This window comes from Geotrypetes seraphini, chromosome 1 (assembly GCF_902459505.1).
Source record: "Geotrypetes seraphini chromosome 1, aGeoSer1.1, whole genome shotgun sequence".
Lineage (NCBI taxonomy): Eukaryota > Metazoa > Chordata > Amphibia > Gymnophiona > Dermophiidae > Geotrypetes > Geotrypetes seraphini.
Window position 1 is genome coordinate 447,387,461 of NC_047084.1, and position 19,351 is coordinate 447,406,811.

At 41.0% G+C, this 19,351-nt stretch overlaps 1 protein-coding gene across 4 annotated transcripts in view; it reads left to right on the forward strand.

Moving 5' to 3' along the window:
- The window catches only part of ADAMTSL1 (ADAMTS like 1), a 1,156,072-nt gene that overhangs the window by 904,083 nt on the left and 232,638 nt on the right, over nt 1–19,351 (forward strand). For all 4 annotated transcript variants that reach the window (XM_033920627.1, XM_033920609.1, XM_033920600.1 and 1 more), the window contains one exon: nt 1,077–1,224. In XM_033920627.1, the coding sequence (XP_033776518.1) occupies nt 1,077–1,224 (148 nt within the window). The remainder of the gene's footprint in view (nt 1–1,076; nt 1,225–19,351) is intronic.

The window sequence follows — 19,351 nt, forward strand, 5'->3', positions numbered from 1 at the left end:
ATATAAAGGCTCCTCTCTCCCTCATCATCCCCCACACACTGTGAAGTAAAATTAATATTAGAGCTATCACTTTGGTTTATTGATAATGGAGAATGAAAATTACAGTAAAACCTTGTATTGCAAGTAACTTGGTTTGCAAGTGTTTTGCAAGACAAGCAAAATATTTTAATAAATTTTAACTTGATATACAAGCAATGTCTTGTAATACAAGTACATACCGTATACACACATCACAACTGAGCCGATGGGTCTTCTCTCTCTGAAGCCGCAGGAGTGCAGCGACTGTTCTAAATGAGCGCGGTCTTGCAATATAAGTACGAATAGTATTTTGTATTAAAGTTTTGGGGTTGTGGAATGAATCGTCTTGAGTTTCCATTATTTCCTATGGGGAGATTCACTTTGATATACGAGTGCTTTGGATTACAAGCATGCTTCTGGAATGAACTATGCTCGCAAACCAAGGTTTTACTGTATTCATTTTGTGTGGATTTAGCTCACATCTTTTTCAGTAGTAGCTCAAGGTGGGGTACATTTTGGTTCACTAGGCATATTCCTTTTCCTTGATAACTCAATCTAATTTTGTATCCGAGGCAAAGAAGGGTTAAGTGACTTGCCCAAGATCACAAAGACCAGCGATGGCCTTCCTTGGTTGTCAACCAGGTGCTCTAATCTCTAGGCTACTCCCCCACTCCAGTTATAATAAAACCCTGCTCTCACATCTAAGAAAATTCCAAGGTAGCATTGATACATTTTGTGATAGTGGAGCCTAAGATTGCAGTTCACTTTTTTTTTTTCTTTTTTTTTTTAACAGGTCTGTCCAGATCCTTTTAAAAAATCTTAAGTCTTTGGAACACATTCTCTAAAGTTTTTATTCTCATAGGTACAGAAGAGGAAAAGGCCAGGTATCGGCTTTGGCCTGTTTTGCTCTATAGAAGGAGCACAACGTCCTCTGATTCTCATGTCAGTATTAGATGATGAGGTTTTTTTTGTTGTGTGTAGTAGCAATCCTATATTATGTGCCCTGCAATGGATTTTATGTTAACTGGTTATGCTCAGGATGTCTCTCTGTTTTCCAGTGTACAGTGACTTGTGGGCCAGGGCTGAGGTACCGGGTGGTTCTATGTATTGATCACAGAGGGATGCATATTGGAGGCTGCAGCCCTAAAACAAAGCCCCACATTAAAGAAGAGTGTCTGGTGCCCATTCCTTGCTATAAAACCAAAGGTAAGAAGAAGCCATTCTGATAGCACAGAGATCTTACAGGCAAGGGGAAGGGAAGATATTTTACATTTATCTCATGTCTTTTTTTAGTTGTAGCTCAAGGTGAGTTACATTCAAATGCGACAGGTATTTCCTTGACACTAGAGGACGTACAATCTAGAAGGGAAAGTCTATAACTGGTTGCATGCTGTTAAACGCATCTTGAATGAAGAAGTACACACAAAAATGCCACTTCTGTGCATATATCTATCATCACCAAAATGTCAGGCAGGCAATAAAATACCGGCATGGCAGGGAAAGAAGGAATATATAGAACAGATAAAATACATCAAGTTGAATATAGGGAACTTGATTAAAAAAATGAAACAGAGGGAGAATATTAAGAATGAGGAGCAACTCAAAAGAGGAATATAATAAAAAGAAATTGGTCAAACGGTATACGGTCCTCATATTTCCATAATCTCACATTTATACAGCACTTCATTCATCAGAAGGTACAAGCTGTCTTACTGATCCTCAGCGGGCCACCAAGCACTCAAACTTCTTTCATAGCGCCGGGCTTTATGCTCCCAATTGTCATCAGATCCAATGTTATTAAACAATTTAAATACTTTAAGTGTTTATAATTGAATGTTAAGTCTTAAATAAATAGGTACTAAAAGTACTTAGCTGTGCAAAGACGCTTCATACGGGGGTAGAGTCACCAACATGTTTCACCCGTGTATTTCAAAGGGCTTTTTCAAGGCTACCACTCCCTACTTTCAACCATTCAAACCGACCGATCAAAGCGTCTGTGCATATATGCGCAATGCACTATTCTATAAGATGGCATGCAAATGCCAAAGAGCATAATTGTGGGCAGAGCGTGGGCGTGTCTCCAACATATGTGCTAGTAATTTACTTTTCTTTATAAAATAGGTTTCAGATAGGTGGCTGCTTACAATCTTGTCTCAGGTGTCCTGTTATAGAATTACCCTCTAACCCCCAAAAGTCCGTATACTGTATATATTGCCATATATTGCATTTGCGCACAGCCAGTTTGCACGTACAACTTAATTATTTAACAAGACCAATTGACACATCACAATTGATGCTTATTGGCACTACTACTACTACTACTAATAATAATAATAATTTTATTCTTATATACCGCTATACCGAAAAAGTTCCTAGGCGGTTCACAACAAGGTGAACTAATACATGAGATCCAGATAAAATACAAATTAGAATAATGGACTTAAAAACAGATAAAGACAGAAAGCATTTACAATATAATGCAGAAAAAAACAACAGTTTAAAATTGGGGAAGCATTGTTGACAGTTTAAGAAGAACTGTTAAATGCCAGCCAGGCAGGCAATAAAATACCGGCATGGCAGGGAAAGAAGGAATATATAGAACAGATAAAATACATCAAGTTGAATATAGGGAACTTGATTAAAAAAATGAAACAGAGGGAGAATATTAAGAATGAGGAGCAACTCAAAAGAGGAATATAATAAAAAGAAATTGGTCAAACGGTATACGGTCCTCATATTTCCATAATCATGACTATCATTTAGTTCTTATTAAACTGTCCCGGTTGACATTTTCTTCAAATCCAGGAATGATCTAAGTTGTTCTGGGATAAAAAAAGGTATACTTAACACCTAAGAATTTAATTGAACATTTGCATGGATATGCCAAAAGAAATGTTGCTCCAAGTGCTAATGTTTCTGTCCTCATTGCTAAGAACAGCTTTCTCCGTTCCTGTGTAGTTCTTGTTACATCAGGGAAAATCCAGATTTTCTTTCCATAAAATAACATCTGGGAATTGCAAAAAAAACCGTCTCATTACTGAATTCAAATCTTGTTCAAAAACAAAGGAAACCAACAAAGTGGTTCTCTCTGTTTCCACAACCACCAAGGATTCCAAAATCTCTGTAAGGTTTAGTGGCTCTACAGCCTCCAAACTGTCACCTTCTGTAGAGGCAATTGGTATCTTTTTTTTAGATAAATAATATTCTCCCTCTGATGTGATATTGTGGTCTAAGAAAGATTTAATATTTGTTTTTCTTCTTAAAAATTTCTAAGTTTATATGATGGTTTCATTTCTAATTTGCTTGTACAAGAGATCTCTTGTGAAATTATATTAAAACTTCAATAAAAAACTAAAAAAAAAAAATGAAGCAGAATGCATTAAGATACCAGCCTATCACGTGCATTAAGATACCAGCCTATCATGTGCACAGCTTGGTAGGTGCATTCTATAAAGTGGTGCTTGTCAGTTCTAGTGTGTGAATCTCAAAAGGAGACATAGCCAAGGGAGGAATATGAGTGGATCGTAGGTGTTCCTAAAAGTTTTGAGCATTGTCATAGAATACGCTTGATGCAGGCACAGGTATTTAGGCCTAGTTTTTCTTGACCTAAACAGATGCGCCTAAATGTTAGTGATGCGTATGGCCGCTAAGAATGATTAATTTATTCATTTTAATGTAAAGAATGTTTAATGTTTTATGTTGGTTTTTATTATGTATGATTTTTATGCTACCCACTTAAGTTTAAGCAGGCTATAAGTTTTTTAAATAAATAAATATATAGCATGTGTCTTTAATAGAATCACACTATGCGCCATTCTAGTCAGCACCAATTGTTGGGGGGCCATATATAGGTTGCATAGGGAGAGGTATGGCTAGTAGGGAAAAGGAGATATTGATGCCCCTGTGTAAGACTTTGGTGAGACCTCATTTAGAATATTGTGTACAATTTTGGAGGCCGCACCTTCAAAAAGATATAAAAAGGATGGAGTCGGTCCAGAGGAAGGCTACTAAAATGGTGTGTGGTCTTCATCATAAGGTGTATGGGGACAGGCTTAAAGATCTCAATCTGTATACTTTGGAGGAAAGGCAGAAGAGGGGAGATATGATAGAGATGTTTAAATACCTATGTAATGTAAATGCGCATGAGTCGAGTCTCTTTCATTTAAAAGGAAACTCTGCAATGAGAGGGCATAGGATGAAGTCAAGAGGTGATAAGCTCCATAGTAATGTAAGGAAATAAAATTTTACAGAAAGGGTGGTAGATGCTTGGAACAGTCTCCCGGAAGAGGTGGTGGAGACAGAGACTGTGTCAGAATTCAAGAGGGCCTAGGATAGGCATGTGGGATCTCTTGGAGAGAGAAAGAGATAATGGCAGATTAGATTGGCCATTTGGCCTTTATCTGCCATCATGTTTCTATGTTTCTAACACTGATTTACACATACAAAGGAGCTTTTATAAAATTAGACCATGCCTAAAAGTTCATAAGATAGAAGCCGGTATGTAATTGTACAGTAGGCCTGCTCAAGGTAACATAGAAAGATGACGGCAGAAAAGGGCCATAACCCATCAAGTCTGCCCACTCTACTAACCCACCCCCCTAAGTCTACTCTCCTAGAGATCCCGCGCCTAATGACCCAATACCTTGACTCGACTCTCATAGGGATCCCACATAGGCATCCCATTTATTCTTAAAATCTGGCTCGCTGTTGGCCTTGATCACCTGTACTGGAAGTTCGTACCAATGATCAACCACTCTTTCGGTGAAGAAGTACTTCCTGGTGTCGCCATGAAATTTCCCGCCCCTAAGTTTGAGCGAATGCCCTCTTATGGCCGAGGGTCCTTTGAGAAAGAAAATATCATCTTCCACATCGACACATCCGGTGACGTATTTAAATGTCTCAATCATGTCTCCCCTCTCCCTACGTTCTTCGAGAGTGTAGAGCTGCAATTTGTTCATTCTCGCTTCGTACGAGAGACCCTTGAGTCCCGAGACCATCCTGGTGGTCATCCGTTGAACCGACTCGACTCTTAGCACATCTTTACAGTAATGTGGCCTCCAGAATTGCACACAATATTCCAGGTGAGGTCTCACCATGGTTCTGTACAATGGCATTATGACCTCAGGCTTTCGGCTGACGAAACTTCTACAGATACAACCCATCATCTGCCTTGCCTTAAGATGAAGCTTTCTCCACTTGATTGGCAGTTTTCATGTCTGCACTGATGATTACTCCTAAATCTCATTCCGCTGAAGTCCTAGCTAACGTCTCACCATTCAAGGTGTAATTTTTGCATGGATTTCTGCTACCGAGGTGCATGACCTTACATTTCTTAGCGTTGAAGCCCAGTTGCCAGGTCGAGGACCAAAGTTTCAAAATGAGCAGGTCCTGCGCCATACTATCCTGCAATTTGCATTCGCTTACTATATTACATAGCTTGGCATCATCGGCGAACAATGTTATTTTACCTTGAAGCCCTTGAGTCAGATCCCCTATGAATATGTTGAAAAGGAGTGGACCCAAGATTGAGCCCTGCGGTATTCCGCTGGTCACCTCCGATGTCTTAGAGAGGGTACCGTTAACCACCACCCTCTGAAGTCTGCCACTTAGCCAATCATTGACCCATGCAGTTAGTGTCTCTCCTAACCCTAATCGATTTCATCTTGCTCAACAGCCTGCGGTGTGGGACGCTATCAAAAGCTTTGCTGAAGTCCAGGTACACGACGTCCAGGGACTCTCTCAGGTCCAGCTTTCTTGTTACCCAGTCAAAGAAGCTGATGAGATTGGATTGGCAGGACCTACCCCTGGTGAATCCATGTTGATTAAGATCCCATAGATTCCCCTCGTTCAGGATCGTGTCTAATTTACATTTGATTAGTGTTTCCATGAGTTTACACACTATTGATGTGAGACTCACCAGTCTGTAATTCGCAGCCTCTGCCCTGTAACCCTTTTTGTACAGAGGAACGACGTTAGCTGTTTTCCAGTCCAATATAAGTGGGGTGGTGATCTAAGCATGTATATTATAAAATATACATAATTCCTTGGATTGTATGTGCATACTTTTCTACCTGTTCTTCAGCAGATGTAATGTCCACATCTTCAAGCTAGGTGCAATATCAAGTATCTCTATGTTTTTGATATATCATAAATACACTTTAAGTGGTTTACAATTGCAAATAATATTATTTTTAAATGGAAAAGAAGAGAAAGAAACAGTTCTATAGATAAGAAAAAAATGAGATTGTGTTCTTATTTTATAAAGATAGCCTAATTGCGTGCATTAGTTTATAAAACAGGTACACTTACATCCATGAATGACATCACAAATTGTCATTTATATGGATACGTACTAGGAGTTATTCTATACAATTGACACACCAGTTACATGGTGCGTAACAGCAAATGGGCTATACCAGTGGGCAGAGCATAGAAGTATCATGGGCATTCCATCTGGCAATGCAAATACCTTATAAAATAGTATCAGATGAATGTGTTGCAAGGTGCACCTAGGCATGCGAGCTTATGCCTGCCATTTGTTGATATGTCTAAGTTTTGACACACCAGTGTTGCTTTCCTTAACACCATTATGGAATTGACACTGAGGCCCCGATTCTATAAACAGCGCTTAAGACATACGCGCCGAGGAACATGGAACATAGCATATGTCAATCTTCAGTTAGGTAAAAATCAAACCGATTTATGGGGGAGTAGTGGTCAAACAACACGATACAATAATAAAATGAAATTCTCACTAAATAGATAGGTGGTATATCATCAAATATCTGTCAACTAAGGGGTAGGAGAAGCCTCAGAGATGGAGCCAACACCTATATGTGTTCAGTATGGAGTAATCACATTTGCTCACATTCAATCATTGGCAAAAAGAACCTCCCCTATTTTTTAAAGAATCATATAATCACACAGGTGAAAAAAAATTTCTCTGTACTTAATTTCTTCTTCTTAGTGTAAGTGTGAAGTATACCAAAAACTCAATATTAAAATCAATATCAAAATTAGAAAACCATAATATATCCTGGACAAAAGAACTTCATTACAGAAGATTGGAAGTTCCAAAATTTATCTAATAATTGAGATAAGTGTTTGATACATTTTTGCTGCCTCTTGGATGACTCTGTGGTTTTCTAATTTTGATATTGATTTTGATATTGAGATTTTTTTCTATAATTCCCACTTAAACTAAGTAAACAAGAAAAAATGAAGTAAAGAGAAAAACTTTTTCACCTGGATGATTACACGAATCTTTTAAAATAGGGGAGGGTTTTTTTTTTTTTTTGCCAACGATTGAATGTGAGCAAATGTGGTTACTCCATACTGATTATTTCTCCTCATTAGGTTCTAGTTTGAGCAACCTGGGTATACGATTGTTCAGATATGCTGATGATATTACAATTGTTATACCTTGCAACACAGCTTTGTCACAGATAACTAATAAGATTGAATCTGTATTGAAATTGATGAACTTCTGAATGCAAAAATTTAAATAATAATAATAACAGTTTATATACCGCAATACCGTTAAGTTCTATGCGGTTTACAAAAGATTAGTGGAATACAAGTTGAATTGACATACAAGTTGAATTAATTTAAGGGATGTGGGAACAATGGGGAGAAAGGGCAAGAGAGGGAAAAGAGGGAAGTGGGTCAGCTGTCTAGGTATTTCAGAAATAGGTGGGTTTTGAGGCGTTTCCTGAATACCTCATAAGTGGTGGGCAATAGGAGTTGTTCTAGGTCTTTACCCCATAGAGTAGCCTGATGTGAGAGAAGTTGCTCATGGTGTTTTTTTAGTTTGCATCCTCTAACCGGGGGAGAAACGAAGTGCGAGTGGGAGCTGAAGCTGAAACTGAAACTGAAACTCAATTCGGATAAGACAAAGTTCTTTATGGTGTCACCTAACAAAATTTTCCATGAACCCTCTGTTAGTATAAATTCAACATTATATGAAATTCATCCAACAATTAAAATACTAGGAGCTGTCTTGGACCAGCATCTAACTATGAGAAAACAAATTGATGCAGTGGTACATAAAGGTTATTATACTCTATGGAAATTGCGAAGTATCAAACCATATTTTGAGTTTTCTGCTTTCAGACTTTTGGTTCAATCTTTGCTACTGAGTCTTCTTGCCTACTGTAACATTATCTGACAATCACTAAGAAAGATTTGGTCAGATTATCACCGATTCAGAATACAGTAGTCAGGCTGATTTATGGCTTGAAGAAGTATGACCATGTTACGCCATTCTACTGTGAATTGCATTGGCTGCCGATGGAGGCTCGTGTCCTGTTCAAGCTGGGTTGTTTCTGTTACAAGGTTCTGTACGGCACTGATCCATTCTACCTGGTTGATAGATTTTCCATAGCATCATACAAACACAGTCGAAAATCTCATGCCTTGTTTAATTTTCCCTCTTTACAGGGCTGTAAAAGCAAAAAATTTCTTGAACATACCTTGGTATTTCAGGTAGCTTCTCATGCCAAAAAATTTCCATCGTTATTGCTTTCTGCTTATTCCTACAAACACTTTAAGACTCTGTTGAAAACTTATCTTTTTTTTCAAACTACTTGGTTAAAGGATTTATTTTGTTTCAAATAATACTGTTCCTTGTTTATAATCTTTTGTAAACTGCGTTGAACTTATGGTTATGCGGTTAATAAGCGCGATGTTATGTTATGTTATATAGGTGATGGCTCCATCTCTGAGGCTTTTCCTACCCTTTAGTTGACAGATATTTGATGATATACCACCTATCTATTTAGTGGGAATTTCATTTTATTATCGTATTGTAATCTTCAGTTAGGTGTCATTTATAGAATCGTGCCTAGCAGCGCCTAAAGTGGACCTGAACCTTAAGTACCCCTTATTTATACTAGGGTTTTCTTGGCCTAAACACTGGTGCCTAAGTCCACTTTAGCATCTACATGCAAAACATGCTCAGAATTTGGTGGCTAGAACCCTTTTCCGTTTGGAACGGACTGAGCATGTCACCGAATGCTATGTAAAGCTATACTGGCTGAAATTGGAAGACCGTATACGTTTTAGGCTGCTGGTACTGGTATATATGTGTTTGAATGGTTTGGTTCCTGCAAATCTGGTGAGCATGATTCATGCTTATGTCCCGTTGTCAAAATTGTGCTCGGTCCATCATGGCGATTTGTCTGCGCCATCTGTAAGGAACCTGAGATTGAATTCCTCACGTGTGACTATGTTCTCTTGTAGGGGGCTCCAGGAATGGAGTCTCCTACCTTTATATATTAGAAAGCAATGTAATCTCGATTAGAGAATGACACGGTGACGGTTTACCCGCGGCCACCGCATTTAAGCCGCGGGTCACCGCCGAAAACGGGGAAGAAAACTAGCAGTCGCTGCGGTGACGGGGACAAGGCCATTCACCGACCGCGGAAACGGTGAACAGGTTTGTCCCCGCGGGCCAATGTACCCCCTTCTAGGAACCGCTATTTACCGCCCGACGCCCGATTCACCCCCCCAGCAGGACCGCTCGCACCCCCACCCCGAACGACCGCTCGCACGCGCTCCCACCCGCACCCGCGATCGGAGCAAGAGGGAGCCCAAGCCCTCTTGCCCGGCCGACTCCCCGACGTCCGATACATCCCCCCCCCGGCAGGACCACTCGCACCCCCACCCCGAAGGACCGCCGACTTCCCGACAATATCGGGCCAGAAGGGAGCCCAAACCCTCCTGGCCACGGCGACCCCCTAACCCCACCCCGCACTACATTACGGGCAGGAGGGATCCCAGGCCCTCCTGCCCTCGACGCAAACCCCCCTCCCCCCCAACGACCGCCCCCCCCAAGAACCTCCGACCGCCCCCCCAGCCGACCCGCGACCCCCCTGGCGACCCCCACGACCCCCCCACCCCCCTTCCCCGTACCTTTGGTAGTTGGCCGGACAGACGGGAGCCAAACCCGCCTGTCCGGCAGGCAGCCAACGAAGGAATGAGGCCGGATTGGCCCATCCATCCTAAAGCTCCGCCTACTGGTGGGGCCTAAGGCGCGTGGGCCAATCAGAATAGGCCCTGGAGCCTTAGGTCCCACCTGGGGGCGTGGCCTGAGGCACATGGGCCCAACCCGACCATGTGCCTTAGGCCGCGCCCCCAGGTGGGACCTAAGGCTCCAGGGCCTATTCTGATTGGCCCACGCGCCTTAGGCCCCACCAGTAGGCGGAGCTTTAGGATGGATGGGCCAATCCGGCCTCATTCCTTCGTTGGCTGCCTGCCGGACAGGCGGTTTTGGCTCCCGTCTGTCCGGCCAACTACCAAAGGTACGGGGAAGGGGGGTGGGGGGGTCGTGGAGGTCGCCAGGGGGGTCGCGGGTCGGCTGGGGGGGGCGGTCGTTGGGGGGAGGGGGGTTTGCGTCGAGGGCAGGAGGGCTGCAGTGCAGAACATAAGCCTTTCATTAAGACAATCCTGGTTCGCTTTTCCAAGTTAAAACAATTAGAAAAATATTTCTGGAGTGCTGTAATAAATTAAAATTAATAGTGCTCAGAACCCCCAAGGTAACTTCAGGCATCATTTTGAAGCTGGGGGGGGCGGTCGTTGGGGGGAGGGGGGTTTGCGTCGAGGGCAGGAGGGCCTGGGATCCCTCCTGCCCGTAATGTAGTGCGGGGTGGGGTTAGGGGGTCGCCGTGGCCAGGAGGATTTGGGCTCCCTCCTGGCCCGATATTGTTGGGGAGTCGGCGGTCCTTCGGGGGGAGGGATGTATCGGACGTCGGGGGGGGGGCATCAGGCTTTCAGGATGGGGACAGACCTTCAAGGGGGGACAGTGCAGGGAAGTCAGGGAATTTATATTAATTAATTTTTTCTCTGCGTGTTTTGTTTTTGTATAGTTATTAACTAATATTTAACTAAGTTTTAAAGTTTTAAAGAATGTTTCCTTTATACGTAAATAAAGAAAAGTGAATGGGATTGCAGTGGCGGTGACGGGGCGGTGAATGGGGTGGCAGTGGCGGTGACGGGGCGGTGAAGAGGATGGTGAGACGGGGACGGGGCGGTGACGGGGATGGTGAGACGGGGACGGGGCGGTGACGGGGATGGTGAGACGGGGACGGGGCGGTGACGGGGACCAATTTTTTCACCGTGTCATTCTCTAATCTCGATGGGTTTAAAAAGGGTTTGAAGAGACACTTATTTTGTAATATGAAATATGGGCACTGAGACAGCTGTTTATGTGTAAGCACGGATCGCTTATTTATGTGATTGTTTTTATATGCATTTTTGTGTACTTTATATAATGTATGTTTATTTTGTGAGCCGCTTTGGGAAAGGCGGGTTATAAATAAGATTAAAAAAACAAAAAAAAACAAACATGTCCAAGATCTGCACACAATCTGTCCCTAACCATGCCTACTTTCTGGTAGGAGCCTACCCGAAAGCGGTAGGTGCCAACCACCCAATTAATTTTAATATAAGATCAATATAAAGTATTAATTGCTTGTTATGGGTACCAATTAAGCTTTTTAAATAATTAAGGCCCCATTTACAAAGCCGAACAGCCAAGTGCAATTGTTCCGATGCCCATTCAATTCCTATGGGCACTGGAGCACTTACTGTGCTGGTCCATGCTGCCAGCTTTTGTAAAAGAGGGGTTAAGTTAGGCACCTAGATCAGCTAGGTGTGGCAATCTAGCTTTTATGGAATCAAGGCTTAAGTGTGCTTCTTTGTCATGCCTACATTTAAAAAAATGTATATACCGCTTAAAGTCTAGGATAGGGGTCCTGAAAGTACAGCCTGTGGGCCACATGCGGCCCGCTGAAAACATTTATCCGGCCCGCCGGGTGTTTTTGCCACCACTGCCTGTCCTGCTTAGCAGCCGACTCGTCCCGGGCCCGCAGTGCGCATGTGTGGAATGTGCGCCGGACTCTCCGACTCCCCTCCTTCTCTCTTTCTCTCGACTCCTCCTCTCAGTCTCGGGTGTGATCGGACGAGTCACGAGCTTGCCTGTGCAAAGCCTGCTGCTGCCTGAGGACCGAGGTAAGAACAAGTTAGGATTTATTTTTTTTTAAGTTAGGAGGTCTATTTTTTTTTTTTGCAGTTAGGAGGGCCTTTTTTTGTGGTTAAGGGGGTCCTTTTTTTGTGCATAGGAATTTGTTCATAGTTTTTTTGTAAACTATAATCCGGCCCTCCAACGGTCTGAGGGACAGTGAACTGGCCCCCTGTTTAAAAAGTTTGAGGACCCCTGGTCTAGGCAGTTTACAAAACAACATTTAGGCGTCATTTTGAAGACAGCCCAGCCAACTGCCTTATCCAAACTACCACAACCACGCAAAGGAGAACCCATACACCATTCACATCCCCCCCCCCAAATGTACGATGGCTTACTGGCCACGCAGGCAACGAAACTAGACGACCAACTCTCCAAACTACTGATCACGACACCAGACTACAAAACTTTCTGAAAAGAAAATAAAACCCTCCTATTCAAGAAATCCATCAAGACAAACTAACACTACAGGAAGCATTTCAATCCCCCGAAGTAACCCGCTCTACTCTGTAACACTTCTGGAAATGTCCAGATAACCTCTTATGTAATCCGCCTTGAACCGCAAGGTAATGGCGGAATAAAAGTCACTAATGTAATGTAATTGTATAGAATTACCTCCACAGACACTTATGTGTCTATATAAAATAAACAAATAGAGGTACCTATGTATCCCTTTAACCTAGGAGCCCTGTTATAAAATCATGCTCTACACATCTAATTCAACAGCTTCAGTTTTAGTTCAGTCCTGTCAGTGCAAATCAGTTTTCAACAGAGGAAAGACAACCTATGCAATTCCTGTAGGAGGTAGGAGTAGCTCTGTTCCTCCATGACCTTTCCAGCAGCAGCCAGACAGTAGCATTTTGAATAAATCATAATGTTTTCACCAGCCAAACTGATAGGTCCACAAGAAAAGCATTGGAGTAATCCAGCTGTGTGATCAATGAGCCAGGGCTACCCTTTTCAGAAGATCCAACTTAAAAATGGACAGAGCTGTCACACCAGACACAGTTTAATGAATGGCTTTTTCAACACCTCTGAAACATGAGCTTCCATGATAAAGGAATCATCCCAAACTTCCCTGAGGACTTTCACCTATTTTTTTTTTCTTCCCAGCAGTCAGTTTAACTAATAACCAGTGAGCCCAAAGATAATGAAAGCACTACAGACTTACTCCCAGGATATCTGTTTTAGCCATATGGAGTTTACTAGTCTTTAACTGGGAAGACATTTCTCCAAACAGCTGCAAAATTCAGTCGCAAAGCAAGAGGATGCATTTTATAGATTGGTGGAGACGAGGTTTTAATAACAAGTCATCCTCAAATTTGTCAGTGTCCTGCTTCTCACCTATAGGGTTGAAATATGGTTGGTTCCTGATGGTGGTATCATTTTAGATTAACACATTGGCAAATGGAGTAGGATGCTGGAGAAGGTCGGGGTGCATGGTTCAGAGAGATATGGCAAGCCAGAAGAGGCTTCTTCATAAATATTAAATTGCTTAGCTAGCTAGGTGTGGTGCAGTGGTTACAGCTACAGCCTTGGCAACCTGAGGTTGTAGGTTCGAATCACGCACGGTTCCTTGTGACCCTGGGCAAGTCACTTAATCCCCATTGTCCCAGCCACATTAGATAGCATGGGAGCCCGCCAGGACAGTTAGGGGAAAATGCTTGAGTACCTGAGTAATTTGTAATCTGCATAGACTTGTAGGATATGCAGTATATAAATTATTTAAAAAATATTGTTAGCACTCACAGAACTCCTGACTCCTCTCTCATGCCACCCCCAGTGCCGCCCCTGACGGGCCCACTTTTTTGGGGAGGTCTGTAGTGATATTCAGTGGTACTATCCAATTAAGTACCGCTGTATTAAGTGATTTAAGTGGTTAGGAATATCAGCTGGACAGTTTTTAACTTTTGCTCTCCTGGGGCTGGGGGGGGCAGTAAATTTTCCAAATTTCTACAGATACCATCAAGCTTTCATAATGCGGCAAGGTATGTATTGGATCCTTCCTGAAGTCTTGGAACATCCCCGGATTGGCTTTACTTAGAATGGCAACTCATGTCCTCGTTGCGATTGTGTCATGATTTAAGTATCAAGTTACTTAGGATTTATATGGACAATAGAATTTTATTCTCCACATGGCAAACATTAAAATTTATTAATAACCTAATAATAATAATAATAATTTTATTTCTTATATACCGCTGTACCGTGAAGTTCTAAACGGTTTACAGTAGAAACAGAAGAAATGCAATAAGTAAGATTAATTAAGATGAAGAGAGAATACTTAGAGTTCCCTGACTGTCCCAAAGGCTCACATTCTTGCTAAAGTATACCTATTCCGATTCATCAATCCACTTGTCAGTCATTATGGTTGAACTCCAAGATTCAAATTAGCGAGTCTAAGGTCCTCTGGAAGCATTGGCTGCAGGCGGGTATAACGTACATTAGGTGATGTGATATCAAATGGAAAAATGCTTGATTTTTTTAGGACTGTAACAATCATTTGGTATTTCAAAGTCTCAAGTGTATAAATGGTTGCAGTTAAAGCAGGCCATTCTGAAGGGGTTCCCTGATTGGCAAAATTTTAAAAATCAGTATAGCTTGCTGGGCCTTTGCTTCCAGACAGATTTGCTAGGGCATCAGGCAGCCAAGTGGTATAAATTAATATCTGAACATTTGAACAAGAAACCTAAAACTAGTCTAAGAGACATTTGGAGCATTGAGACTAAGCAACGGATTTCTGCTACTCAATGGAAACGGATTTGGTCTTGGAGGATGAGATGTATAATGTCAGCATCTATCAGACAGACTTGGTTTTTTCTGTTATATAGAATTTTTTGGACCCCTGTTCGTTTACAGAAGTTAGATAGTATTAATCTAATAGATACTGGCACTGTCATCTTGATATAGGGACACTGGATCATCTACTATTCTATTGTCCCTTGATACTTAAATTTTGGAGATCTATATGGGGTCAAGTTACTATGATATTGGAAGAACCATTATCTTTGTCGTATGATGTAGTGTTGTTTGGAACATTATTAATGCACTAGAATACGAGTTCTTGAAGATAGAAAAGTGAGGTAAATAGAATAACTCCAAACAAAGCAAATCCTCACTCAACAGGAAAAATTGCAAAAAAGAAGACAGACCAACTTGTATCTTTCTTCTTATTTCTTTATTGAAATTTCTTCATTTTTTCAAACATTCTTGCTCCAAGCTATACTGCCCGACGGGACCCGTTTCGCCAACAATGGCTTTTTCAAGGGTTCCAGCAGGGAGCACTATACAATATAAAATAAACAAATAAACACAAAATAAACATATTGTTATACCATAATATCCCGAGAAATACTGCATTTTAACTTTATTACTATTTAAGGACCATATTTTATCTATAGAGTTCATATATATTTATAATAAATGTTCAATTAATAAATTATTAAATTGATAAATTGTTAAATTGTTAAATTATTATCTTTCAAATTCTTCATGACTCAATAAATACCTTCAATGTAAATATCAATCTAAGTAGGTATGTATTTTATAATAAATGATGATGAATAATATAAAATGAATAATTCATAATTGCCTACTAAATAATGTATGGATATTCAATAAATACCTCTCAAATCACAAGTAAAGATAATAAATTTTTAATTAATAAATTTTAAATATTAAATTATTAATTAATTAAATATTATTAATTAATTAAATATTAAAAACCCACACATTTATACATAAATATTAATAAACACCTTTTAAAAATATTCAAAAAATATATTCCAAAAAATATATTTAATATATATTAAATTATATATTAAATGGTGAGTAATCGATTTAACTTGCTATAAATATGTAACTCAAATAAATTTATAAATATATTTATAAATATACACACCAAAAATTTTTAAGACACTAAATATTTATATATACATATGTTTAACACTTAATGTAAATAATGATAATTAATAATAGAACTAATCAAAACTTGTGAATCTAATTTAAAAATAGATATATCAATTTAATCAAATATATAAAAAAATTATGAAATAAACTAAATTATGTTCATAAATAAAAAGTGAATTTCATCAAAAATTAATAACATTAAAAACACTTAAAAATTTAATATTCATCAATCAATTAATAGTTTATTAAAGTGAAATGTTAATTAGAAATTATCAATCAAAAATTTTTTTATAAATTTAACCAATGAGTACACACCTGTATGAAACCCTGAAAATTGATAAAAATTAGTCAATTGGTTAATTAATTAGTAACCTCTTTACATTGTTTTAAAGTGTTTAATCACTTTTAAAATCACCAACCAAAATACTTACTAGTGAATACTAATATAGAGAAAAATATAAATTATTTAATTCACCCAATGGTTATTGTTCTATGAAGCGTTAGCAGGTAAAATCAATTAGAATAGAAACTACTAATCAAAACTTATCTTTACCCCTTAATTTACAACTAACCGCTAGGTTATACAGTATATGACTATCCTGACAATTAAACTTATTTGTCTCATTAGGGAGTCGGCATTCATAAATTGAGCCAATATAGTTAATTCATGAAGGTAACATTCAACACTGGTTAAAAACCTCATACTAGAGCTCAAAACTTGCGACTGATTTAATAGACAGCGTTAATGATAGCAAAACTCCGTCTACAAAATAAAATCCTCACATAAAGAACAAATTTAACTCTTAAAGGCAAATTTAAATGTTAGTGAGAGAACACTCGGTAGAGCGCAAAGCTCATATGTGGTTTAAAAAACAAGCCGAGTGATAGTACAACTTAGTCAAAAGAATACGCTCCTCAGACACTCGCAGAGGAACAAAAATGGTTCTCTAGAACCCCCAATGAATCATAAGCGGTTAATCTATAGCGGTTAATCTGCTTAAAATTACCGTTAAAGTTACCAACCTTATTTTGGCTTCCTCATAATTCCAGGGCAGGATCGTGCAGCGGCCATATTGCTTAGGCTTATATAATCACAAGCGCATGCGCTGACTAGTGCAAAGGCACCACGTGGTCTGTAAGATGTTGATAGCGCATGCGTTTGTTATGGCAACTAAAATGTAATACAAAAACATTACTTAAAGAACGTACTCTCCAAAAATCACCCAAGAATAAAAATAAATTAAAGGACAATACTACCTCGTGTTGGAATATACAACATCTATTAACCATGCGGTGTTAGAAAGGTCATTTAATCTGTTACGTGTGAGAGAAGTCTGTAATCCATACTAGTATATAGGAAATTATAACAAGTTTAAAAAAATTTGGGGGCCATTGATTGAATATTCGAATGATTAGACACTTTTTTTTTTTATAGAAGAATAATATGATATGGGATTGGGAGGGTATAATGTGTGAGATTCAAATAAAATGTTGATATGTGTGGAAGGGAAGGGGGGGGGATAATATAAGATTTAATATTATATGAAATATACAAGTGAATTGTATGAATATTGAATGATTATTGTATACTTGTTATGAGATATGAAAATGAATAAAGAATTGGAAAAAAAAAAAAAAAGAACGTACGAATTCGTTACAATTGGGACACTATAAAAAATTCAAAGAAGTTTGGGGCTCATTAACAAAATTTTGTTTGACTTGATCATTAATATTACCTTTTGTTGTCTGTAGGAGCATTTTTACACATCCAGGAGGGGTGGATGGGCGGAAGGTTAGGGGGGGGGATATGTATTTATTATATTATTTGATCGTTCTGCGTGCTGTTTATTGTGTTAATTAGTCTTATAGCCCGTTACATTAACGGGTGCTAGAATATATGTGTGTGTGTCTCTCTTTATTTCTTTCTCTCTCTCTCTCCTTAGCTGCTTTCTTTCTTTCTGTCTTTCTTTTTCCTTGGCTGTCCATCACCACCCCTTGCCTGCTCCCTCTGTCCATTCTCCCTTCCTTTTACCTCCCCTGTGTCCACCACCACCCCTTCACAGCTCTCCTTATGCAGCAGCAGCCCTTCTCCCTTTGTTTTACCTCCCCCCTGTCCAGCAGCACCTTCCTTCTCCCCCTGTCCAACATTAGGCCTCCGTTCCTTTTTCTTCACCCCCCCCCGTCCATCAGCACCTCTTTCCTTCTCCCCCTGTCCAGCAGTAGGTGTCCCTTCCTTTTTCGCCCCCCCCTCCTCCTCCTTATCCCTATGATACACTTACCTTGCTCTGCCCCTAATCAGAGGCTCCCGACAGCCGCACAGTTGCACCCATTGGAAAAGTTCCCTCTGCGGCATCCCGCACCACTCCTGACGCGACTATCGCTGTCTTTCTTTCTATCTGTCTCTGTCCCTGGCCCCCTTTGTCTGTTTGTCTTTCTGTATATCTCCCTGCCTCTGTGTCTTTCTTCTTTTCTTTGTGTCTCCCTTCCTCCCTCTGTCTGTCTGTCCGAAGCAGCATTCCCTCCCCCTCCATTTCCCTCCCCTAACACCAGTTCCCTATGCACCTACCCCTGTGTCTTTCTTCTTGTCTTTCTGTCTCCCTTCCTCCCTCTGTTTGTCTGTGCAAAGCAGCATTCCCTCCCCCTTCCATTTTCCTCCCCCCACCAGTTCCCTGTGCAGCAGCATTAGAGTTTCCTCTACCCCCTTTCCCTTCCCACAGTCGCGACTACAAACGCGGGCCCGAGTCCTTTGCCGCCCCCCCTTCCCTTCCCTTCCCGCGGGCCCAACTACACATGGCGATTCAAGCAGCGTGTGCAGCAGTCTGCACACGCTGCTTCGGGTCCTTCTACTGCCCTGATTTACTCTGGCACGTCCGGAGCAAATCAGGGCAGTAGAAGGGCCCAAAGCAGTGTGTGAAGACTGCTGCACACGCTGCTTAAATCGCCAGTCGGGCTCGCGGTAAGGGAAGAGGGGGGGCGGCAAATGACTCGGGTCCCGGGCAGCGGAAAGTTGCTGGGCTCCTCGGTGGGGGCGCTGAGTGGCCACGATCCCTCTCCTCCCAGACCCCCCCCCCCCGGAGGAACGGAGATCAGCAGCTACAGCCGCTGGCTTAGGCGTCTTCTATCCACTGCGGCCAACCCTAGCGGAAACAGGAAGTAGTTAAAGAGGGCGGGCCGCAGTGGACAGAAGACAGCAAAGCCAGCGTTAGCGCGGTGCAGCGCTTTTCTCTTCATTTAAAAGCGGGTGAGCCGGCGAGAAGGAGGAGGTGGTGGTTTTGGCAGTGAGTGAGGGCGGGAGGGGGTAGTGAGGGTGGGGGGGAGTCGCCGGCTGTGCTGTACTTTCCCGATCTGTCCGCCGCTTACACACTCTGGCCACGGACCTACGGATCACAGATCAGGGATTACAGA